Source organism: Coffea arabica, chromosome 6e, assembly GCF_036785885.1.
Source record: "Coffea arabica cultivar ET-39 chromosome 6e, Coffea Arabica ET-39 HiFi, whole genome shotgun sequence".
NCBI lineage: Eukaryota > Viridiplantae > Streptophyta > Magnoliopsida > Gentianales > Rubiaceae > Coffea > Coffea arabica.
The window spans coordinates 442792-468921 of NC_092321.1; the positions used below are offsets into that span (position 1 = coordinate 442792).

Sequence of the window (26130 nt, forward strand, 5' to 3'; positions counted from 1 at the left end):
GTCGGTAGTGACACTTGTGACTTATATGACGAGCAGCTGTGTCTATTTATAGCTAGGCCTCAGTATTTTGCCCAAAAAAGAAAAAAAGAGAGGGCTACAGTGCCGCTCCAGATCTGGTGCTATTTTTCTACATAGGAACCCTTAATTAAGTAATCTTTTAGATATATGCGAGTATTATACTCCACCGAAACCCAATAAATGCAAAAAAAAAAAGAAAAAGAAAAAAGCGATGTTCTAAATTATCGACACTTCTTACTAATTGAATGTGTCAAACACGGCATGATTATGAGACAGAAGTTGGCCAGAATTAAAAAAAAAAAAAAAAGAGCATAAATGCACGCTAATTAATTTCATTCTCAACCCATTCAAACTAAATATACTTCTCAATATGGATGAAGGTCGTAAGTCAGGAGAGTTGTTAACTTGATTGCTTAGTCTAGTAAAGTAGGTCTGTCGGGGATATATAATACTAGCACTTGTATATGCAGAGCAGCATATCTCTCGAGTAGATATAGTCAAAACTACTAAAATTGCATGCCTGCTAGCATCTTTGACAAACCATCATGTCTGTGTTCTTCAATTATCAACGGGAGAAATATATTATATTCCATCATCTCCAATACATATTTGAATACGTCTTCTGGCGAACTACTTTTCCATTTTCCGTAGACTCCCTTCAATTTTTGTTAGTAGTTAAAGATTCACGAAGCTTGTGAAAAACTTCAATTCTTACTTAAAGAGTAATTAATTCCACCATTTTGATAACGCGGCCTTTTTTTAGTTGATGGCATGTTGGACATTTTTTTTTTTCGGTGTGCGAAGTCTTCTAAGAAACGCAATAGGAATCGGTAATCCAACAAAAAATCATTAAAAATCCATGGTCAACGGAACTGCCCTAATACAAAGACATTCTTTGATTATTAGTGTATACTACTCCATGCATTATATCCGCATTAGGTAGCAACTATCGGAACACGATTGATTTCAACGACGTGCCGGGAGTCAAAATAGAAGCGCTAGCTGTTTGCACCTCAATGTCAACGGTATAACATGCATGGTAACAACTGCATGTTTGAATACTACAGCCTCTTACGCGCTGCTAATTAATAGGCGTTCCCCGTAAGGGATAATATTTATGGAGGTCATAGTTTAACTGGGTATATTATTGGTTATCCGTCTTTCAAAACAATACGGCCAAGTTGAACGGCAACCATCGGCATGCAGCACCGTCAATGCGTAATTTGTGGTCTCTGCTTAGTTTACCATTTTAGAAGGATCATCACTTGGAAGATGAGGGGCTCTACAGCTGTATGGTTGCATCTGTTTTGAGCTTATTGCTATACCATTTTCACAACCTAAAATATTATAATACATAAGTATACTTACTCTTTCTCGTTGTTTCTTCATGGTTAATTTAATATCCATATCTATCTGATTCTACGAAGGAGACAATTGACAGAGCATAGGATGATGCACAGCAATAAGCAATAACAAATATACACAGGGAACACGTGCAGGACAATTAAACCCTTAATGAGAGAGTGGTAACATGTTCGGACTCTTGGTCCTATGCATTATACACGCATTCTATGTTTTCTCGCTGCAAACGTAAGAAGATTGCCTCATGTATCATTAAATTACCAAAGCTCGAAGTTCTTTTTACACTTACTCAAGAAAGCATGGGTTACATTCAGAAACCTCCCTCGAGATTTTTGATCACTACACTTAAATGCCGTTTAGTATTAAAAATTATACTATCCTCCATTCTCAAATAGATGTGACCAAACGTCACTATCGATAGCTTTCAAATAACCAAATTGCCCTAAAAGAGTTGTGCATTTTCTGCTATTGAAAAAAAAAATGAAAATGAAATTGCATCAAATATAATTTTTTTTCTACTTCTTGGCGCCAATTAGGTGGTAGTATAGCAACTTGAGGAGGCAAGATGCCATACAATGTCATTGTTGTGAGAAAAATCAAACTAGCTCTACTAAGAGAGAACTCAAGAAACCAAAACATCCTCAATTTGGAGATTGTAGAACCCGTCGAGAGCACGATCCGAACTAAGCACCAAACAGGAGTGGCTGAGTTGACCTATGATGAGCTGAATAGTGGGACTAACTTCCCGTTGTGACTTCGACGCTCAAGTCAGATTGAGAATAATAGAATATAGGAGAATGAATGTATCGAGTTTTCGCACCTTTTCTTGGTTCGTCTGTCTACTATTTATAAAGCCTCCCCTGGATGGCTATGAAGGAGTCCGGAGTTATCCTTTCACTCACTAATGGTTATCCCATTTATGAATATGAGTCCAACTAAGTTACTAGAGTTAGAGTCCCCGTCGAACTCTAGCTCTGACCGTATTACAAAGACCTCGCCGTTCCTTACTACGATAGCCAACTCCAATTAGTTCGAGCATGAGGTGGAGTCTAAACAGAGCCTTTTGACCCTGACACATGTCTGTAGAGGATTTCTCCTCCACAATGATCCATCATCCAATGTGCAAAATCAAACTAGTTGTCGTCTTTTGCTGCTCATTTCTTCTTCTTCTTTACCATTATACTACTTGAAATAGTCACATTTGGTGCAATAAAAATATAATCTATTTGGATTTCTTTCGCTTTTTGAAATTCTAATTGTTGCATTGCATCCGCAATCACAAATTTTGTTTTTGATCCTCAATAATGCTCTTCCATGAATTGAGCTCTTGTGATAACTTGATGAAGACAAATTTGTTCTTCAACTACTGTGTTAGTCAATGTATGCAATCTTAATGAAGGTCATAGTTCACTTTACAAAAAAATGCCTTATCTGAAAAGTGGAATGCATAATTTTCACACATTTTCTAGTTTATATGCTGTCAAGATAGAGCCATTGTAGTTGATAATGGAACAACTCTTCTTAGTTTTAACAGTCAAAAGTTGACTTTTCTATATGTATTCTTTGCTGTCCTGCGAGGATCATTGAAAGGCCAATATTTTTCCTTTTTTTCGTTTTGTTAATTTCATTAAAAAAAAAAGTTGAACATGTTTTCTCCTACATACAATGAGGGCAAAATTGATAGAAAATTATGTGTCAATACTGTTTCTCCATTTTTGAGGAAACTTTTCCTGACAAGAGCTGAAATAGTTATATAAAAAAAGGGAAAATCGTTCAAAACGTCCCTCATATTTTGCAAAATAACTTTTTTCGTCCCTTACTTTTAAAAATATAATTTTACGTCCCTTACAAATTCACATTGGTCAAATTTGGTCCCCACTTAGATTTCCGACTAGTTTTTGGTTGGAATTCACCACGTGCCTTGCATATGATCATATTTTAAGGACAAAATTGTCAAATTAAATTTTATATAATTCGATTCATAATTCTTTACATTTAATAAAATAAATTTTTCGTCCTTTACATTTCACAAAATGAATTTTTTCATCCTTCACATTTTTCAAAATGAAAATTTTCATCTTTTATTGATCATGTGTGTGAATAATTTTTTTAAATCCATGTATATATCTATTTGATTTCACCTGAACAATACGAATAGCATGTGAAATCAAATAGAGATATATTACATACTATTCGTACTATTTAAGTGAAATTAAATAGATATATACATGGGTTTAAAAAAATTGTTAGTTTTTCACTTATATTCATTTTCTTTTACTCCAAATTTGAAAATAAAGAAGACATTTAATCCTAAATATTATCGAGTGTTTCTATTGAATTAAATTTGGATAGAAAAAGTAAACAAAAGAAAAGTATGACAAAAAGAAATAAGTGATTGGCACTTTCAAATTTTAAGACAATCACAAAGCAAGTAATTCAACTGTTGGTCTTAAAAGTGTCGAGTAGAAATTTTAAATTTAAACTGAAATTTGTTAGGACAATTATAAAATTCGAGTTAGGACCCATTAATTAGATGATCTTATTATACAACTCAATAAATAAATTATTACCAAAAGAGAAAAGTCACAAATATTGAATATATAAATATATACATGGGTTTCAAAAAAAATTATTAGTTTTAAATCCCTATATATATCTATTAAACAACATGTGTATAACTACGATTAGCATGTTTAGATGAAATCTAATAGAGATAAATTACATGTTATTCATACTGTTCACATAAAATCAAATAGATATACTTGAGTTTATAGGAAAAAAGCTATTTGTACACATGATCAATGAGGGGTGAAAAAATTTATTTTGAAAAATGTAAGGGATGAGAAAATTCATTTTTTAAAATGTGAGGAACGAAACAATTCATTTTGTAAAATGTTAGGGAAGAAAAAATTCATTTTGTGAAATGTGAGGGACTATGAATCAGATTATGTAAAAATTTGATTTGATAATTTTATCCTTAAGAAATGATTACATGTAAGTCACGTGGTGGATTCCGATCAAAAACTAGTCGGAAAAGTAGGAACTAAATTTGATCAATGTGAAATTATAAGGGACGTAAAATTATATTTTTAAAAGTGAGGGACGAAAAAAATCATCTTGTAAAATGTGAGGGACGTTTTGAACGATTTTTCCAAAAAAAAATATCATTCAAGGGGAGGGTAGTGTAATTTCCAATATTAGAGAGTATTTAAGTGCAATTATCAAAAACCTCAAGGGAGGTTTTTGAAATTATCCAATGAAGCATTGTGACTTAGTTAATCAATGAAAATGTCCCTAAAAATCCTTTTTGAAACCCGTGATAAATATGATTCCATTCTACTGCAGATCTTCTTGCTAATGGTTATTACAATCCATGTTGGGTAAAGAATTATAGGTCCCGTTTAGCAAGTGAGTTTTTTGAGCGTTTGTCTAAAATTTTACTGTACCTTATTGTAGAAGTTTTTTAAAAATATTTTAAAATGTGTAAATTTTTTAATATTTTGAAGTGTATAGTTTAAAAATTTTGAAAATTTTTTTGAGGTTACTATAGTTAAAGTTTTTTAGAAACTTGTAGCAGACAAACTTGGCAAAAAATTCAAGTGCCAAACAGGGCCATAGTGCTACCGCAGACACTACAATTTTGAAAATTACAAACATGTATAAAACTTCCGGATTTAGAGATAAAATAAGTACTACTATATGGGTTGGGAGAATAAATGGTCCAAGAATCGTCTACTTCCAAGCATGTAACTGCCACATTGTCCTAGGGAATATTAATAATGTCTTTTCTTGCTTGGTTATTTGGTCAGATTGGCCGAACAATGGCGTGTAATTTTCGCTTTACGTTGGCCAAAAGGTCCGTTACGTTGTTGTTTAGCGAGCGCTTGGGCCGAATGAGTTCACACAATCAATTTTATTTGCGGAGTGGTGATGTCCCAGAGACGAAACTCAAATTGGTGGGAAAATTAATTAGGTTCCCAACGAATTACCCTTTCCCATTTCTGCTCTGCTTGTAAAATTGTGAAGCTTCGTTGTACTGGCAAGGAGCGGTAATTAATTAGTTTATGTCCTATATATAACTTGGTCTGAAATTAGAAACGACTTGCAGTTTTACTTGTGTTCCAAATGTAAGATGATATTACAGCAAAAGTGATAATGGTAAAAGAAACACATGATGAAAGGAAATTAAACCCATATAATTTCATAAAGATAAATTAAAGAAGAAAACAGAAAAAGCAGAGTGGCAACTGCATCTGACTACTTCAGTCAGTTGGTTTTCCTGCAGTTGGTCCGGATCTGGCCATTTGTACCCGTGAGGGGGCTAAGGTTATCCATCTTCACCATGGCATTAGCAAAATCGGTGAAAAAGGTGGCAGAATTGGAACTGTAAGTATTGACTTGAGCATTTGTGGATCCTCCGCTGAACAGCTGTTGATCGGAGTGGAGTAGTCCCTTTTGGGTTTGCAAGTTCCTGAAATAAGCATTGTCAAATGAAATGGGACTTGTTGTGTCCAGCGGAGAGAGGTTGTTGTCGCCTCCGCTGCGAGGACAATTCGCTTTCACGGCGGCGGCGAAAGAGGCGTTTATGTTGGCTTCATTGTAGATACGGTTCCGGAATAAGAGGCACCTGGCCTGGCCTATTGTGTGACCTCCTGCATACCAGACGGATACAGATAATAGATAATGCGGAGCTTGAAACGAAAATGAGAGTCCCTAACTAATACTAATATATACTTTTAATTAGGGTTAATTCCACTTTGTCCCTCCAAATTTTGGACAATTACCCACTTCAGTCCCTAAACTTCAAAATGGGACACTTAAGTCCCTGAACTTATAAATACCTCCCACTTAAGTCCCTAAACTTATAAAATGGGACACTTAAATCTCTAAACCGTTACAGAATGGGACACTTCGACCACCAACGCCATTCAGAATTTGTTAACAATTTTCCTTAAGTGGAAGGTATTTATAAGTTTAGGGACTTAAGTGTCCCATTTTAAAGTTTAGGGACTGAAATAGGTAATCGTCCAAAATTTGAGGGGACAAAGTGGTATTAACCCTTTAATTATTAAATGAACAAAACCTGATAGAGCCACCATTTCTGTGGCTGTGAACCCTTTGTTTGCGAAGGCCGAAATCAGAGCATTAAGGTTCAATCCTGGCCCAGGGATATTGCTATTGGCCGCACTTAAACTTGCTGTGGTCGAGTCCCTTCTGCCGAGTAGTATGTTCCAACTTGGGCCGCCCAGCTGCCAAACACAAATTAAAGGTAGCACTGCATTATGTCCCCATGCACATGCATATTCGCGTCATGGTTCACTTTGTTCCAAACCCAATTGGCAATTGCAGTAAACATCGCCCCGTGATTCTAAGTGAGTCAAAAAGACTTTGACACTTCTAACTTCTTCCCCCACGCCAAAACCCCCGAAAAAAATTGTTCCGAGTGGGTGGATGATTGGATCAGGTCTGGCTAGTTAAATTTCAATTCAACGTGCGTGCGCCTACGTTATAATAAAATGTTTCCTCGATGCTTACCGCAGCAACACCGTCGCGAGCTGCGACGGTCAAAATATCGGCGCAAGAAACAACACCCGGGCACGAAGTCTCAAGTTGGGATTTGATGCTGTCTATCACCTCAAATCCTCGTAGAGAGTTGTTATTGGGGCCAGCCGTCTTTTCTCCTGTGAAGTTTGCTGTATCGTCCAGCAGCACCGATGCATCACATCCCTGTTTCAGTTGTACGCGCTTAATTATTTGCTCAACAAAGCATAAGAAAATTGAAGTAATTAAACGGGAGTGTTTTTCTTTTTTCTTCCCCTTTTTAATTAAAACTGGAGTCTCATTCTGCAACTAATTAAATATCAAGCCAACCTCCCTAAGTTATGAACTAAGGATCACTTTCTGTGATATTTCTTGTTTTTTTGCTTTGTTCTTGGAGTCAAAGCCCAAATAAAAATAAAAAAGTTCGATTACTTTGACCAGCCATAATTGAAGTTGAGCAACGTCATCTTTAGACCCTTTTAACTTCTAGTAGGAATAATTTTTTAAGCACTTGGTGGTACGTGTGTGTGCGTGTGTATGTGTGTGTGTGTGTATACACACACGCAGACACACTAATACTATATTTTTGTATGAGATCTGGAAGTTCTAAATGTTCAAGAATAACGGAAGGTTCGTCTGCCTGCATGCATTGCATGATGACAAGAAAATGCACAATAATTTATCATCTGCATGGATGAACGACAGTGTGTACTAATTTGTCCACAACCAAAAAGAAGCGACGAAGGTCGATTTTGCGTTTAAAAATCTCCAAAGCTAGCCGAGCGCATCAATCCCTGCTGCTCTTCCTACATCTTTTTTTTTTTGTTGTGGGGGGGGGGGGGGGGGAGTGGGGTGTCTATTTTTGGCTCTAAGGAGCAACTCCATTTCACAAGAAGCTTATAAAAGAAGTCCCCCAAGGCCAGTTTTTAAAAGATTGGGAGTACATGTAGGCAGTTTAATACGCATTTGGCAAAAAATATATCACCTTGTTTGCACCCCAAAAAAAAAAAAAAAAAAAAAAAAACTTGTGCCTACTGGTGTTTGTTACACTTTTTGGTGTTAAACCGATGTTATACCAGATGAGACTCACCCTTTATAAATCAGTTGATCTATGCGACACCAAAAGTGTAGTAGTGATAATCAAAAGCCCTAATGGAGTACCATGCATCCTGTCTAATGATTATTGTCCGTGATGTGTGGGAGTTGGACTCGTACGTGCATGGTGTCGTGGGGTCACATATATCATGTATGCCTAGGCAACAGACTTGAAAACAAATCGACATCAGAGAAATTTAGAAAAGAAAAGCGAGCAAGGTGAAGTTCACTTGCATTTACGAAACAATCATGGAAATGAAGACGGAGTAAGGATGCCCCCATCCGAGCCTCTTTTGATACAGCAGAGTTCACTGCTGTTCTGATGGTGGTGAGCACGTTTGGGCAAGAGCTTGCATAGAAGTTCGCAGATAATTGAGCAGAAGTCATTCCAACAAGAAGAATGAATGTTACGAAGCTGATTGCAAGACTACTAATGCCGCTAGTTTTTGATATCCATAGTAAAGCGTGAGAGGCAGCCATGACTATATACTACAATGTGGTCAAATTTTAACAGAGTTGTAGAGTGAACTTGGGAAGGAAAAGGTGTAACAGAGGATAATATGCACTATAATAGTGCAGCTGCTTCTTGAGGAAATGGTGTATATGTTACTTCGTGCTTCGAGTATTATCTCATTGCCGATTTTATAGTTGCTCTGGCTCATGAAATACAGCTAGCTACCCTTCCGTGTCACCCTTTACCGCCTGGACTTGGTCAACCATATCCCAAAAATAGATGGGGACTGAAGATTGAACAACAATATTAGTACGTAGTGCCATTTCATGGTGCCTTCTCTCTCTGAGAGGGTTAAAAACCATAAAGGAAATAAAAGATAACCTGTGACATTTAATCAACGGTACTGATTTCAGGGATAATCACGATCGAACTGACATGGCCTCCCGCAGGAATTGAAATAAAATTACTTGCTTTGTCACTGTATAGGCCAAAAATGTACTTGCTAAGTAACGAAAGACTATAACATGTAGTCATGACAATTTTCATCGGTATTAAACAAGATTTGGGCGCACTTGTGCAAGTTCAGCGCCAGGAAATATGCGTCAGAAGCCTTTTGGGGTGTTCACTGATCAATATATTAGCCTTTTAGTCGCTAAACACCATAGTAACTGCCATAGCTTTAGCAGCTGGATGTAGGGGTGTGCAACGAATTTGAATTCGGAAATTTTCGACAATTTGGCAGCAGATTTATTGACCGAATTCGATTTCGAATTTATCAGTACCGAATTCAGAAACATTTTTCCCTTTTTTTTTCTTTTTGTTAGATGTATTATTATATAATATAAATTTTATATTACATATATTATAAAAAATATTATTATATATATTAATATATATATTATAAAAAGAAATTGAAATTAGAAATTTCTATTTCTATTTCCGATTTCGAAATCGAAAATTGCGATTTCAATGCTGAATTCGGTCGATAAATCGGAATTTTTCGATTTTGCACGCTCCTAATTGGATGTTTATCTGCATGCGAGAAGCTCACTGTCTGTGAACGGTCAATCAATTAATCATGCAACGCCAGAAATTTATGTGAAAATCCACCCTTTTTTTTTTTTTTTTCCTTTTGGCTTCTGGCGAATTTCTACAGGTTTAGATCCCTACTAATTCAGCCTGTCATCAAAGGAATTAAAAAGACAATCACCAGAGGCGATTTCTCTCCACGTTGTTATCCTTTTTCTCGGCCATCGTTGACTAACACGCATTTGGACAAATATCAATCGCCGAATTTTACGTAAAAGCATCCTAGTCATATTCGCATACCAAACCAACCATTCTAGATAGACAGCCATAAAAAGCATTTTCAATTTCAGCGCGACAAAGATTAGGAAAAAGCTTGTCCAAACACTTCCGAGTTAAGTAATTTCTGTTAGTGAAATGGATAATTGCACGAGAAGATGATTTGTGACTGATAAGAAGTCATAAATAAAAGTGACACAGATTTTTGTAAACAGAAATCATAGTGTGGCAGTGTTTTCTTGTACCCGAAGATTTTTGTGTTCGGTTTTGAACTTCAATTAGCACAAATGGGACTCGTTGAATTATTAGCATAAAGTTCTTAGCTAATTTTCTACCACGCGGAATCGCAGAAAAGCCTTGCTGTTCTCAAGATTCTCCACCGATGGGAGTGAATGTGACACGGACAGATTCTTCTTCTCCTTCTTTAGGCTAGTATTCTACTTTGCCGTGTTGAAAGTTCCGCAAGATGTTTTTGGCAGTAAAGTACATACCAAAAATACAGCGACCCTAAGCACAGCAACGAGGAAACCGGACAAAGATGCTATTCAGAAAGTGTGTAAATGTAATTCGGAAATTCCGCTTTCAGTGGCGAATGCTCTACCATGATGAGTAGGATTCAAAAAGCAAAAAGACTTAGGGATAAATGGATTTAGAATTTCGAAAGTTTTAAATCTAATCGTAATTATTAGATCAAGACTTCATTGCGAAATATATTTTTAATTTTCTCTTTTGATTTTATATTTGACATTTTTGTTAGCTCGATCCGATCTTCATATTGTGGTTGGATCTCGTCTTGTGTGAACGGAGCGAGCATACTTGGAGAATCTTCACTGTACGAACCTAAACCTTGTGGTGCCATCCGGCGCCAACCCGTTTGCGCGATCGCCCAAAGCAAAAGATCCAAAAGATCTTTCGCATGTCGTTCGTCGCTTTGGCATGATCTCATCTCACCTACTACAAGCTGTCTTCAGAAGATTCCGTTCCAATCATCGCCATGCGATAGACCGCCAGCTAGTGGTTGTGACAGGGGTTTTGGAAGCCTTTTTTTTTGGCGCCCTATATCCCTTTCATACCTTTTTTTTTTTTTTGTTTGGAGAAATTGAGTCAGAAGGGTTAATCCATCCGCATAATTTTTTTTAGTTAATCAAACTTTATAAATTGATTGAAAAATAGAAGTTAGCCAAGCTGATTAAGTTTCAGATGCTTACATTTGCACTTTTTTTTTCACGTGTAAGTGTTAGATATCGAGTATAGAATCTTTAACTTGCACTCCTTTCCAATGTACTACTCAATCCATCATCCCCTCCCTGATATTTGGGCTCATAACAAAGTACGTCCATTGCCTTAAGAATTGAAGATTGAGCTGAGTAACTTCAATTCAAAACAAATCTCAAATTTTTATTCTCAATTTCAACCCAGATCTTGTTCCTTTTCTTATCTCGATCTCATTAAAAGTACAAAATGAGCCTATGAGGTGCATTCAGGAAGAAAAAACAAAAAAAAAAGCCCTTCGTCATTCTAATATTTATTGAGTTCACATTTTTACACTAAGTGTATTCGGATAAGAAAAATGAGCCTATGAGGTGCATTCAGGAAAAAAAAAAATGCCCTTCGTTATTCTAATATTTATTTTCACAATCCTTACACTAAGTGTGTTCGAATAAGAGATTATTTAGAATAATCACTATAAATTTTTTGTGACGTGTTTCGAAAGATAAAAAGTTGATTGAAAATTATATAAGTAAAATAATATTTTGAATAATTTTGCTATTCAAACACTAACGGCTTTTTTTCATGATTTGCTTGAAGATATGTACACAAAAACGGTGATAATTAACAGACACATCCACACACTCGAGAATTATCAACTAGCCCCAACAACAATTAAGATATGCTTTTTTGTTACCCCGTTTATAATATAATTATGAGTTTTTCTAAAGGATGCTCTTAGAGCACGCATTAATACATCTAGTATTCACCTAATCTATCATATATATACATGTACTAATAATTATTATACTCTATTGCATTTACATACTTTCCTTATCCAATTTTATCTATTCTTCCTTATATTTATTTTTTTCCTAATTAATCTTATATTCCAAAAAATATAATATCTGAAATATATTTTAACGAATAAGACACCCATTAGACAAATCGTATAATTATTCACACCACAACATAATTAACATATAATATTGCTGCAGACCATTGTTTTAGCTTGCCCGCTGCTTGAAAAGCACACATATATTTAAATTAAAGTTTGGCCGGGAATAGAGGTGTGGGACCTGTTGAAGCGCAATCCAAAACCGTAGGCGCGTGGGACCTGTTGCGACTTTAATCCCATCAGCTAGCTAGCTCTGGGCATAATAATCAAATTGTGTCCATTATTCTTAGCTGATACGTACATCTATAACTACTATTATATTACTACCAAATAAAGGCTACTGATAGTAGTGTAACAGTGCCGAGTTTAGTACTAAGAGTTATCTGTTGTGGTTGTGTATGTCTAGTATAATTTTCGCTATTAGTACAGGCTTAAATGAAATTTCGATGTTTTTAAATAAATGACCAATTTTAGGACGCAATGTTAGAATCTTTACAATGCAAAATTGAACTTTCCCTAGCAAAAGAAGGTGGATTTAACTAGTACATGGGATAGTCGTGAGCATGCAAATATTTTCAGATTTGTACAATGCAAAATGTGTTTGTTTAACATAAGATGAAAATGATATTCGATGTGGGATTTTTTATATTTGTTGGACCAGTTGACGATAACCATTTTTCTTCTTCTTTACTTGAACAAATGAAGAAAGTAAAAAGAGCACATCTGATCCATTGCATTGTAGTTCTATGTAAACAATCCTTTCATGGTTCACATAGCCTATGTGCGCTGAAGACAAACTCAAGCCTAGTTTGGATGGAAGGATTTGGAGAGGAATGAAGAGACGGGGAGGGAAATATCCACATTTCCTTTGTTTGTGAGTTTTAAGAAGAAGTAAAATGAAAGAAATAAAGGGATAAATAGTTTTTTTTTATTAAAAATTCTCCATATATTTGGAGGCAAATGGAAGGAAAGTGGAAGCTAAGGCTCTGTTTGATAATCTAATTTAGCAATTAAATTTAATGGATTTGGATCTTAACTATATGTTTGATAACAAAAAATAGATACCTGAATAAATTAATTAAGTGACACTGTGTGAGAACCCGTAAAACCCTAATATTTTTTTTCTAGGGTTTATTTCCCCTTAATTGCATGTTTTCTGCATTTTCTGGCTTAGGAATATTTTCCTGGTGAATTTTATGAGCAGTTATAGTTTTTAGATGAATTTTCTAGTATTGGAGAGTTTTTAGAAAATTAAGAATATATATTGGACGTGGGACCCACTAGTGCGAAGTTCGGGAAAATTCGGCCAATACGGTTAAGTTTCGGATACTGTGAAAAATTTATCGGGTGTTAAGAGATAAGTAGTGTGTGTGAAGTGATTGATGTGAGAGAGAAAAGAATGATAAGAATGCATTTAATGAGATGCCACATGTCACGTTCTCATTGGTTATGACTTAAGAAACACTATTCACCTTTTGACAAATTTTTGACTTTTGACCCAACTAGTAAATATCTTCAAAAATTCACTAAAATTCCCTCATTTTCTCTCCACCATAGCCGGCCCTCTCAAGCTCCAAGGAAGACAAAACTCTTCAACATTCAAGCTTCTAACAAGTCCAAATCCACCAAATCAAGTGCTTAAGTTAGTTCTACTCCATAAAAACTTTCCTTCTAGTGCTAGTTAGTGTGTTGGTGAACTTTGTTTGAAGGATTAAGGTGTTCAACATCCTCCTCTCTCTTGTTTCTTGGTAAGTGAAGCTTGAAACACCCTACTACACCTAATGATGCTTATGTTGTGCTTACTAGTGATAAGAGTGCTGAAATTTCTGGTTTTTATCTTGGTTGGAATTGATTTGGTGAAGTTTTCCCTTTTATGATGATTTTTCTGGTTTAATTGGATTATGATGGTGTGGTTGTTTGTGATGATTGGCAATGGACTATAATGGCTCTAGTGGATGTGAAATGTGGTTAAATGCAATCAATTTTGGATTTGGTGTGAAATTGAAAAGTTAGGGTTCTTAATTTCCCAATTCTGTCCGGTTTTTTATCATAGGGTTAGAGGCCGAATTTGACTTTTCTCAAAACATGAAAGTTGTAGGTACTGATGTGATGGAGATGCCTGTAAAATTTCAGGGCATTTGGATTAGTGTGGAGTGAGTTATGACGAAATTACTGTAGCTGTTCTGCTTTGGACAGAATGCGAAAACTGCGATAGTAATTGGCTATTTTGACTGGAATTGGTTTGGATTTTGGAGTTGGTGTCTTCTGATGAAATGTAGCTGGATGACTTAGCTAACATATGCCTTTGGAATTTCGGCATTTGGACTTGTATGGACTGAGATATACCGATTACAGTTTTCTGCGTTTTGCAAACCTGTTTTGGGAATTCTGGTATAGTATTTCGTATATTTGACCTAGTTGTGTTAGGAACTGGATTGAGTGACCTTCTACATTGTTGTAGTTCTGTTTCTTGGCTTCGAAATGGTGGGTCTTACACCCCCATCCGATAATTGTAGTGAGAGTTGTGCCATTACCGCTTTTGGAGGCCAAAAACTGTTTTGTCGTTGGGACGAATGAGTTCCAATGCTTGATTTTCTGGTTTGCTATTATGCTTGTTTATGCATATGAAACCCTATTGGGTTATAATTGGCTTGGCTTTGTGACTCGTTATCGAGTCTTATGGTAATTGTTCACTTGTTCTAGGAGGAAACGGTGGTGCACGACGTTCGTTTAACGACGGTGCATGAAACATCATTTTCTCACTTGGTGAGTATACTACTCACTTAATTGTTACTATGTGGCTTTGCTAAATGTATATGTGATGCCTTGAAGGCTTACTTGGATATTGGAATTGATTAAGGTGAGGGTGTACTTGACCGCCCTCACCCCTTTTGATAGTATCACTGATTGGCTACCGTTTTACTGCATTACTGAACTTGATATACTGGATACTGAATTCCATTCTTGGAAACTGATTTGGTGTCATTTGGGCGAATGTCCAATGGCTTCACTGTATTACTGAGCTCAACCCCGTTTGGTAGTCAATTGGATCGAGCCGGCGAGGGCTTGGTCGTGAAAATTGTCATGCCACGGGGACTGTACTGAGGAACCTTGTGGTAATGAGACCTTTGGTTCCGGTATACTCGAGTATTACCAAAATGACTGAATGGAGTGCGGGCCCGGTTGGGGTATGTTGGGTGGAAGGAATGGAAGTGAAGTGAGGTCTACGGTTTGGTACTTTTAACATTGACGGAGGGTCAATGAGTGTGGATCAAGAATGTAAGCGTGGAAATGGGCTCTTGAGAGCCGACCGTATCCTTTCACTGAATTGCTTACTTCGAAATTGCATACTTGAATTGAATGGTTATGCTTATGTGATCTTAACTGCTATTGTGATAGTTGCTCACTGAGCTTTAGCTCACTCCGTTCCATTTGTTTTCCTTACAGGAAAATGAATACTTTTGGAAAAGGTTGTAATAGTTGAATGACAAGTTGAGCTCATGTATATGTATTTTGATTAGCTCCTTGAGGGTGAAAACCCTAAGTGCTTTGATTGCACCAATGTTTGGGGTAAATGGCTATTGTATATGTATGAACGAAATGGATACTTTGGTAGGCCGTTTGGCTTGTAAATGTTGGTTTCCATTGTATATATATGTTTGGTAAATGTTTGGATGGATTTCGGATCACCACGGCTTTCAAACGGAAAAGAAAAAAAATTTGACCGAAGGTCACTGGCCTGAATCCGGCCAGGAATCCGGCCAGAAACTGGCCGGATTGAAGGCCGGATTGCCTGTGAAAATTTGAAAATCCGGCCAGTTGCTCACTGGCCGGTATCCGGCCAGACAATCCGGCCGGAATCTTGGCCGGATTGCCGGCCGGATTGAGTGGAACTTTTGAAAAAAATTCGAAATGCTCACTGGACAGTATCCGGCCAAGAATCCGGCCGCTAATCCGGCCAGATTCCGGCCAGATTCTGACGTGGCCTGCACTATTCATCTTCGGCGCAAATTTTCGTTTTTTTTTTATTTTGTGTTTTCTGACTTGTTTGCGTGCAATGGTGTGTTCCGGAACGTTATAGAACGACGTTAACTGTACCGTAGTCCTGGCGAGAGCTGGGCAGGCAGTCCGCTAACCCCTTTGGTTCGCCTTAGGGGAAGGTGGGGCTGTCACACACTGAAATTTTTAAACAAAATTTGGTCCAAAAAAAAAGTGATAAAATATTCACTTATTAAATAATATGATATATACTCAAATATGTTAGATATAATAATTAATAATTCAGCAACTTAACAGATTCAAATTTCTTTTATCAAATGCACCCTAAAGATTCCAAATCTTTTCTACATGCCAAAATTGTCCATAGTATATCACTGAACAAATTTTTAATACCTAATATGTCCACAATCACTCCAAATCCTTTTTAAACTTTCAAACAACTTAAACATCCCTACCCTCCCATTCTCTTCTCTTATAATTTGAACCTTCTCTTCTCTTCCCTTATTTCCCCTTCAACACTCCCAAATTAGGCCTAAATGTGATTTAGAGGACACAAGTCTCGAATCATATGAGTCCGTTTTTAAATTTATCTATTTTTCTTTTGGATCGGGGATTCGGGGTTCAAGCATTAATGCGCGTGACTTTAGCATTAAAGGCGTCAAGCAGAGGCTTGAGACGCTGGGATTGATCTCAACAAATCGAAAGCGATATTTCATGGATGCACCACCGGTAATAGAAACCGTTAAAATTTTGATAGAGGTTTAAACTATTTGATAGGAGTGCTATAATGTAATAACTTTGGGACCTTCCAACTTGATGCCTGGAGTACAGAAGATTATGTTAGTCCAGAAAAAGAAGGGGGAAAACGATGGAGTTGAAAAGTCAAAGTCAAATAACGAAGTGGAGATGGGGATTTCATGCTTCAAAGCATTAAGGATGAAGGAATAGCAGCTCAGAAAGGGAGGACAAAATTGATGTCGTTCTCGCATTTGGTATGATATGATTGTATCCTCAGCACTGCCCACTTTTTTACTTTGTTTGACAATTGTGAAGGGCGGTTTGGAGGACGACAAAACAAAAAAAAAAGGGTTTAACAAAGGAAAAATGCGACAGAACACGGTTTTACACTTTGCGGGCAGGAAAAAAACTCATTTACGACCCCACACGTTTTCTAAATTAGTCTTTAGTCTTCATTCCTTGGCTTTCTTTTTTTGTTGGTTCTAGATGGTCATTTTCCTTTCCACCTAAAATGAATTGTTATCCAATGTTTAAGCATTTGGGAATTTAGAATTGACACAATGTCGCGGACCACCATAAAAAAATAATAATAATAATAATACATACTTGGTAGATTTTTTTTTTTTTTTTTTTTTGCATTCTTTCTTTTTCTCAAAGAGAAGACGACAAGAAGGAAAAAAAAAAAAAGTTTGAAAGTGAAATCAGACCTAGTATTATCAATTAAAATGTGTTGTTACAAGTCGTCCCATTACCAGTGGGCATCGTTTGGGCTGCGGCCCTTTCTAACTGCGATGTGTTTATGGAGATAACGCAACATCCATGCATGTTTCCATGTTTAATCTCAACTCTAGTTTAAAACAAATGAATCAAACCTACACTCGCTTTTATGTCATCGTGGATTCCTACTCCACTAATTTTATGTCCCATCTCGATTTCTATCTTTCCGAGTTTTTTTTTTTTAAAGAAAGATGTCCTGTAACAATTTAATATATAAAAAATTAAAAAATAATTAAAATTTATATCCACAGAAAAATGTAAAAATTTTTTGATAAAAAATTGCAATCCAAATACCATCTAGGATATCGCCTTTCTATCTCTCCTCCTTCTAACTTTTGTCTACAACTTCCCATTTTTCAAGGCCTCCCTCTTAAGAAGGGAGACCGTACTATGAACTTTCTCCGGTGAATTTTGTTTATTTTAATAAAATCTCTCATAAGTTTTCTTAGTGAGAGTTCTATATTTCTCCTAGAGATTTTTAGTGATAATTATTTGTTCTCCTAAGGGTTGCTATGGAGATTTTTGTATTTTACTTTCTTATTTTGTTGCTAGGACCTATTTTATTTCAAATCAGATTTGAATTCTTTTTAGATCTCTGATCTATTTTGATAGATCTCATCATCATCATTAGAGTTTAAAGTTGTTTATAAGTAGATTTGACTATTGCAACATGCACGCTAGAGAACTACATCAATTTATCTTATTAGAAGACAATTTTAAAATTTTTTAGATCTATTTATAATTTTTCAAATTTATCATATCTGTTAAATTACGGATCTATAATTTTTAATGGATGTTTACAGCTATTAAGATAGTGATATAAATCAAATCATACTGGACAATCCCATCAATTCATTAATAAAATTTGCTTTTTATAAAAAAATTAATTAATTAAAATATCAATAATTTTCTTCTTTTTTTTTTTTCATGAGTGAAAGGTTTTGAAACCAAAACCTCTTACTTATATTCCTTCTCCGTATCACCTCCAATCAATCCCTCCCTCTATCACGCAATCCACTCCTCCTTGAGTATATCAATTATGTAAGTCACAATTGACTTGTTGCATGATTCTTTTATTTGACATTGAAGTACCAATTGCGACACTCGATTGGCATCGCATCAGCACCAAAGTTGCCGCTTGACCCCCACGAAAGAAATATAATTAAAATAAAATATTGACAGCACCCGACCACGATCAAGAGCGACGCTAATCAAGTACAAGTGCACGAATATCTAATCTCCGAGTAATTCCAAGTCCTTGGGCTGATATCAAACCAACACATTATCGCTTACAAAGCCCAGTGTAATTGCTAATGCTATTGATCGCAATCCCAAGAAGCTACAAGCAGCCAGCCTGGCTTCTAAGCCTGCCGACGCGATGAGATGCACAGATCATCGGTCCAACTAACAAAGCACAGCCCAGCCCAGCGAACTTGTCTTGTTATTCACTATGGATAACTCTTTTTCTTACATACTCTTAGCATACACACTAATAGGTAAGTTTAGATTAAATCACATAAGATGAATTCAAATTTGAAATTTTAATCATGCGCATGTGACATGTATCCATAGCTGCTAATGTTGAAAAATCACTGCAGTGTCAGTGTATAAAAAGTTAATACATTTATTATTATTATTATTATTATTATTTATTTCAGTATTGGTTGTTGAACAAATTAGGGGGTGGCAAAGAAAGAGCAAAAGAATATATATGGGTATATATATATAAAAGTAGCTATTTTAATTACAGTATTTCTCACTCCTATGTGGTATGCCTAATTGAAGAGAATTAAAGGGCTATGGGTCACTTGGGTTTTACCCATACTGAATCGTATTTGGATTATATTATGTGTTTGAAAATTATCTCTAATTTTAAAATAACTTTTAAAAATAACTAATTGTATCTTAACGATATCTGCTTTCTATCAAATTATTACAATGATTATATTATATGTTTAAAAATTATCTTTAATTTTAAAATAACTAATCTTATCTTAATAATATTTGCTTTCTACCAAATTATTACATAGAAGTATAGTAAAATCTTTTAAATCACAATTATTGAACAAATTTTTAAAATTTAATAAATAATTGAACATGTAAAATACATTAATTTTTTAAAATTAATATGAATAAACATATAGAACTGTAGCTAATTTTTATATTTAAATTATTCATATTTGTATAAATTCATAATAAATTGAAAAAAAAAAGAGACTGTGCTTAAAATTCTAGGAATGTATAAAAACAAGCAGCAGAAGCTTTCTTGTCAACATTTAACTAAACCTTAGTTGCAGAGTCGCTCCGTCAATCATTGTTCCTATTTCCATTTATACACGGCGTTCTGTGAAATGGAACCAGAACACAATAGCGTTCCAGATCGAAAATTTACTAACCTCTGGAGCATTACTGAAGACAACCCTTCTGAGTTGGAATTACATAAACCGTGCCACTAATTAATACAACCGATCAAATTCTGAGTGTTTTAATAGGAGTACAGCCTCTGGCCTCAGAAGCTCTGTCACCATTGCATTATCCTATACGCTGCTGCTGCTGCTGCCAAACTATACCATCACTCACGGCAGGCATTCCCTCACTCGAAGTTGAACATCTGATCTGATCGTTTCCTTTTTGGGGTTGAAGATGGATAAAGCACAGGTACTAGTAGCAGTAAAATATGAACACCATTAGTCGTCCGGTCCCATTTATTTAGTATTTACAAAAGTAACACGAGAGTCGAGAGAAACGCCATCATTATGCTCGCAGTTCCCCTTCTGCTCATTTTAGACCTCTTCATCTCATTTTTCTCACTGCAGCCTAATATACTATGTGGACCATCTGCTTTCCACTTCTTTTAATCATTTTTCCTCTCAGTTTTTGCAGGACCAAGCAAAGAGCGTCCAGTTTCACTCATCAACAGCGTAACAGCACAAGTCAAAACTACAGTGGGTGAGTGAGCTCTATACAATTTAATGTGCTGATTGATGACAATTATTTTTTAATGTCACTTACATCCCAAGATATGCTGTTCTTTTATTTATTATTCTTTGTTGTCTTCCTCTTGTTTTTGTTTTTGTTTTTGTTTTTGAAAGAGAATGAACTTTTGCTACATGACACATAAAATTAATTAGTCCCTCCAACTGATCGATCGAGGAAAGCTGATCTCTCTATAATTTGTCTTCCTCCAATGTAACAGACTTTTGGGAAGCATTACATGACAGTAAACAAAAGTTCAAATCCTGATATTCTCTATATATTTTTCAATCACTTTTTTAATTTTTTTTCAATTACTTTTTAAATTTCACGTGCATCAAATTACAAGGAAAAAAAAGTGCTACACGAAATCTTTAAAAGCAATTTTGCCAAATAATTTTCAATCCAAACACGCTGAATTTGCTCACCACTAGATCATTAATAGAATTTAAAAGATTGAGTGCTCCGCCTTTTTCATCAGATGATTTCTTACTGCACGCTACGAATCCACAACAAGAAGAGCAAGGATCTAAAGAAAACTAGAGAGAAGAGAACTAACATTACATTGACCTTGTTGCTGAAAAGGTTATTCTTGTTCATAACTACTTGCGCTCCAGTTCCTGATGGCCTGTAACACTGCCTGTTTAACCACCTGGGCATCTATGTTATCCTCTTGCCCTTCGTTCTAGGAAAAAAGAAGAAATTTTCTTTCATTTTCACATGCATCAATCTCAACGAATTCAACTTTCATATCCAATTCAAAATGCAACCAACTTGTCTTATGCAAGTTAGTTATCAAAAGAAATGTAAAATCTCCTTTTCTGAGGTGTAAGTCGAGGGCTCAAGCACAATGCAGTGCAGTTGGAAAAAAATCTTAAAAAATGTGTCAAAACACCCCTCTCTGATCTAGATGTAGATGTGTTTGTCTAGACCCAACACAATCCAATGCACGTACAATATATGTATAGTGAAAAAAAGGCCAAAATAACGGGGGGAAAAAAAAAGAAGGCCAAAGTACTGCACTAAAAAAATCCCCCCCACCCCCCCCCCCCCCCCCCCCCAAAAAAATAAAAAAAGAGACTACATTTAACGCAGTGTGAGGATTTTAGAGCAAGTGAAACAACGCATAGGTCACCGCCTACATATTGTGAACCACTCATCATCCGTAGAGAAGCCGAAATGTGTGGCCAAATGATGAGGCATAATGCATGATTCACAGCTGCACGTGAGTGATGTTTGAACAACAAATGTGAGAGATTGGAAAACACATTAATCACAACAGCAAAAGTAATGACTTAAAAAAACTGATGATGTAATTAAAGTTGCTGCAACGTACAGAGATGAAAAGAAGGGAATTTTCTTACTTCACTAACGGCCTCGAGGCGGAAATTATCCGAGCAAGAAACCTTAGCATCCAATACTTCCAGACCTAGCTCCTCGAAGGCTTCCAGAATGGATACCAGCAGGCCAGGGCAGTTCTTTTCTGAAAACACGTTAATCTGAAATCCCTTTTCTAGGGTTTCCACGGTTACCTGATGGATGATCAAAACCCACGAACAAGTGGCCGGAACAAATTAGCTACTCAATTCAGTGGGGAGAAAACAAACAGATGACTCTCATTGAACTGATGACATGAAAAGTACTTGTACCGCGGGTAATGCGTTTGGGTCACCTGATGATATTTGTGAAGTTGCTGCAACATCTTGATATTTCTTTTCTACTCTTTCCTTCAACTCTTTTATGTACCTCGAAGCATCAACTATGATGGATGCTGTATTCACCTGCCAATTACAAATTCTCGATTCAATTAATGAAAGACGAATTGGAATTTTGACGTAATTAAACGCGGAAGGATGGTCAGGAGTACTATTCAAATTTCAAATAAAGGGTATGTGCAGAGGCTACTTCGTCTTGCCTAGCTCAACCTAAAAAATAATGGCGGCTCTCAGCTGATCAGCTGGGTTCCAATCCAGACCATTAACAATAAGTTCAACTAACGACTACAACTGAAGAAAATATTAATACATGGCATCTTAATTAACAAGTTAAACTCATAGCATGAACAGCGCTTCCATCACATTCTTATGCTATTAGTCCACATTAATCTACCACGAGATTTTTTTTTTTCTTTTAACTTTAAATCCTTCCTGTCCCCAAAACCCCCGGAAAAAAGAAACAGAAGAGAACAAAAACAAGAGATTCTCCGTCAGCTGGATTTCCACTCTATGCCAAAATTGCCAGCATAAGATGATGCCTCTCTGTCCGGAGAACCACCCAATAATTATAATGATTATCGAAGTAAGTGAAAAAAGAAGAAAAGAAGAAAGTGAGTAATGATGAGTTGTTCAATTTATTCATTTGCTGATCTTGATCACGTCGAATTGCATATAAATGTAGTTCATGAATAAACAACCAAAATAGGACAACAAGTTCCATGCTATAGTGTAGTTTTTTCTATCTTTTTTTTCTTAACAAATGCTGTAGTACTCTTAATACTGCACATCGAATGCATAGAAATTCAAAAACTGATCAGACGAACCCAGAATTTGACAAACTGTAGAAAGTATAGTTTTACCGCGGTGGAGTTAGTTACAGAACGAAGTTGCTGCAACTTTCCATGTAAGGCTGCTTTCTTTCGTTCGCTGGAGCCACTCATGCTTCTTCTTCTTCTTCCTCCCGATCTTTTACCTTTCAACCCACCCTCTTATTTTTCTGTCTTTGTCAGATATACAGCGTGCTGCTTGGGTCTTGAAAATGAGATGGAGGCTTTTTTTAAAGGGAAAGAAGAGCTCTCAAAACCTACACCGTCTCTCTTTGTTTGTTTCCTGCATGATGAGTACCTCAAAGGTTCACAAGCACCACCCACGTTTTTGGCTCAATTCATTTTACCAGTACTGCGTACACACCACTCATCTATACTGTATGTAGAATGCGGCAAATAGTGATAGATAGTTCTGAGTGACAACTTTGTCCCTCATATTTCCTCACTCTTAGTACTAGTAGTATAAAGCCTCAGTGGTCAGCGGCCAGGTGATCCCAGAATGAATCCATTGTCGTTACTCTCTTACTTAGCCTTTCTCCTTGAAATGCTACTGGAATTTACCCAAATTTAATACCCCTATCCCCATTTTTGCCACTTCTTCTACTTCACTTCTTTTTTTTTTCTTCCCCTCTTATTCTATTTTTACTTTTTTTTTTTTAAATTACAATTTATTACGTGCGCGTTTACCTACTATTGCATGTATGTTTGTGTATTAAACTGCCGGCATTTATAAGTGTCCGCCAATAACTGGCCGCTCTGATTCCCTGTGATTGCTCTTCCGCAAGCAACGCACACGGTCAGAACTCAGAAGGGTGTTAGAAACCCCTGTCGTTTTCGTCTTTAGATTAGAAACCGCAGTCAAAACTTGACCGCAACTAATCCTCGTGTTCAAGACTTGACTGCAACCCCCTTTTAAAGTGGAACCTCTTTCCCGCTCTGATTTCCTGCTTGGAAAGTGCTAACTAATGCAAGGAAAACAAGTACTGCTAACAAACTACACTGGCTTTACAGATTCCAGCAGATATCATGAATCAGGTGACTTGTTCGTGCATAATAGCCTATGTGTGTAGTTCGCTTCTAGAACTGTATCCATAAGTTGAAGGGAGCAAAATTTAGTTTTCCATTTTATAGTTAAGAGTGAAAAAGTTAGTTTTCTAAGTTTTCTTACATTACAGGCGCCATAACTAGTTACTTCAGCGTAGGGACGCCCTTTTCTTTTCTATCTCTCATCCATCAAAAAGATAGGATTTCAGTTTCAGAATAAAACAAAATAATTACCATAGGGTTTGAGATAAGCCAGGCTCGACGATGCTGTATCAATTGACAAACGTTGATGTCCCTTACCACTCTAAAATAGGAGTGTTAGCTGAATTTGAGTGCGTAGTTGAGAATGTTGCAATAGACTTTTTCCTTTTGCCTCTATTCTCTTCCTATCATAAGAAACATTGAATTTTTCATGCGAAGCTTTCATTTTTTGGCCTCGCATCTCCAAAATGGAAATTGCATATATTTCCTTTAAAATAAAAATTCCCTAAAATGTTATCCTTATTATAATTAAAACATAATGTCATAGACTACATAAATCCGAGACACACATTCAATATATCAGTCCACTTCAACTTGCACCCTTTTATGCAACACAGGGAGTTAAGACGTCCGAATTAGGTATTAGGGTCATCTTTGTTCAATGGAACCTTTCTCCTCCTTGGTTTGATATTTTACAACAAAACTTCTGAATATATAATTGATAAAGGCATAATGTTGCATTGGGGTAAATATACTGAACATGTAAGTGCTTGACTGCTCAACTTCTAAATCATCAGACATGACCACAAATTCTGCACAATACCAAACAAGGGTAAAGACATGGTGCAAAATTCCCATCTCAGCTCCTTGTCTAGCTACTAAAAGTCTATTGATACCGTATATGGAAATCGGGTAGTATCAAGTTTTGACACGCCATAAGTCGCAGGCGTAAAAAAGAATTAAACATATTAATTAATTGGGAGCCAGGGATGATTACGTACTGCGCGTAATGTAAATGTTATAGTCCATGAAACTTGAAATAGACGGACTGATCACATGCCCACTAATTAAATTGACTAGTATGCTTGCACTTTGGATTCTTTTTTTCATTTAAAAATTTTCTATTTTGGGTCGGGGAAGGGGTATTGGAGTATACATACAATTACGACTAGTTGCTTGTGGAGGGGAAATTAATGGGACATTTTGATGAAATGAGATAGAAAATGATGATGTGTTAGGCGCAGTATTATATGGAACAGTACTGTATATGGCTTACGTACAAACCATGGAAGGAGAGCATAAATGAAGACGAGAGAGAGTGGGGGAGAGAGGGGGTTTGGGTGCATGAAGACGACTCAAGAGATCCGGATCCCCCCGTGAGAGAGGTGTTTTGCACTTTGCAGGCATGCATTGACAGCTAGTATATACTACTACTAGTAATGCTTTCAATAATTTTTCTTTCCTGCAAAATGAATCCAAGACGCATTATCAGCTCGCCTCCTCCGCTGTTGCTGTATCTTCCCTCCTTTTCATTGTTTATTATCACTATTTTAGTGTGTTGATATAGAGACAGACCACTCACGGGGCTTTGACACAAAATTGCTACATCCAAAAGTACGAAGCATATAGTACTACCGCACTTTAGTAGGTCGAAGATTAAGGATGTACGTACTAGCTACATGTTTTTCCTTTTTCTTCTCTTCTTCTTTGATGCATAATTGTTAATTAGCATACATGCATGCACAACTAATTAATTACACACATATGGGTTCCAATTCAACGAATTCATTCCGGGTTGGTTAATTTCATTGCAGCCATTGAATAGGCAGTTCCTAATTAATTAGTATTACACTAACCCGCCCCAGTCAAAACTTTGAGAGCACTATTGCACACCCCTAATCAAAGGGAACAAGGGAGTTGGATGGATCAATCAAGTCTGTGACGGCAAGTCAAATGATGTCTAATTAATAAAGCTGCATGCTGCTCAAATTAGACTCTCTATATATCCGTAATGCCGACACGATGACGATGTTTAACATAATATTATGTTCAGGGTCATGTGATCGAAATACATGGTACTGGTATTATACTATATCCTCAATTAGGTCAATGCAGCATGCACGCCCGCTAGCTATATCATATGTGCAGTTGCTCCCTCACTTCTCAAGCAGCTAAGACCCGACGACCACTTTT

At 36.3% G+C, this 26130-nt stretch overlaps 2 protein-coding genes and 1 long non-coding RNA gene across 3 annotated transcripts; 1 reads left to right on the top strand and 2 right to left on the bottom strand.

Moving 5' to 3' along the window:
- Nucleotides 1–5466: 5466 nt before the first annotated feature.
- LOC113694958 (cationic peroxidase 1-like) lies at nucleotides 5467–8622 on the bottom strand. The gene is made up of 4 exons (XM_027213894.2): nucleotides 8251–8622; nucleotides 6916–7107; nucleotides 6464–6629; nucleotides 5467–6032 (listed from the first exon to the last, which is right to left on the bottom strand). The coding sequence occupies exons 1-4, from the start codon at nucleotides 8494–8496 to the stop codon at nucleotides 5647–5649; spliced, it is 990 nt and encodes a 329-aa protein (XP_027069695.1). The 5' UTR covers nucleotides 8497–8622; the 3' UTR covers nucleotides 5467–5646.
- Nucleotides 8623–13439: 4817 nt separating this feature from the next.
- On the top strand, nucleotides 13440–15571 carry LOC140009177 (uncharacterized). The gene is made up of 3 exons (XR_011816527.1): nucleotides 13440–13630; nucleotides 14586–14648; nucleotides 15330–15571. It is a non-coding gene; the product is annotated as an uncharacterized lncRNA (long non-coding RNA).
- Nucleotides 15572–19774: 4203 nt separating this feature from the next.
- LOC113695477 (transcription factor SCREAM2-like) lies at nucleotides 19775–23251 on the bottom strand. The gene is made up of 5 exons (XM_072056375.1): nucleotides 22945–23251; nucleotides 22019–22150; nucleotides 21734–21901; nucleotides 20929–21054; nucleotides 19775–20057 (listed from the first exon to the last, which is right to left on the bottom strand). The coding sequence occupies exons 1-4, from the start codon at nucleotides 23023–23025 to the stop codon at nucleotides 20956–20958; spliced, it is 480 nt and encodes a 159-aa protein (XP_071912476.1). The 5' UTR covers nucleotides 23026–23251; the 3' UTR covers nucleotides 19775–20057; nucleotides 20929–20955.
- Nucleotides 23252–26130: the final 2879 nt, after the last annotated feature.

What these genes read in the sequence shown, in the direction of transcription:
- LOC113694958 (XM_027213894.2), bottom strand. Translation starts at nt 8,496, where the DNA reads ATGGCTGCCTCTCACGCTTTACTATGGATATCAAAAACTAGCGGCATT. An exon ending in TCCATGATTGTTTCGTAAAT is followed by an intron (nt 7,108 to 8,250) that starts GCAAGTGAACTT and finishes CAACTGAAACAG; the next exon opens with GGATGTGATGCATCGGTGCT. An exon ending in AGAAATGGTGGCTCTATCAG is followed by an intron (nt 6,033 to 6,463) that starts GTTTTGTTCATT and finishes TCTGGTATGCAG; the next exon opens with GAGGTCACACAATAGGCCAG.
- LOC113695477 (XM_072056375.1), bottom strand. Translation starts at nt 23,025, where the DNA reads ATGAGTGGCTCCAGCGAACGAAAGAAAGCAGCCTTACATGGAAAGTTG. An exon ending in CTGTAACTAACTCCACCGCG is followed by an intron (nt 22,151 to 22,944) that starts GTAAAACTATAC and finishes TGTAATTGGCAG; the next exon opens with GTGAATACAGCATCCATCAT. An exon ending in ACCCAAACGCATTACCCGCG is followed by an intron (nt 21,902 to 22,018) that starts GTACAAGTACTT and finishes ATCATCCATCAG; the next exon opens with GTAACCGTGGAAACCCTAGA.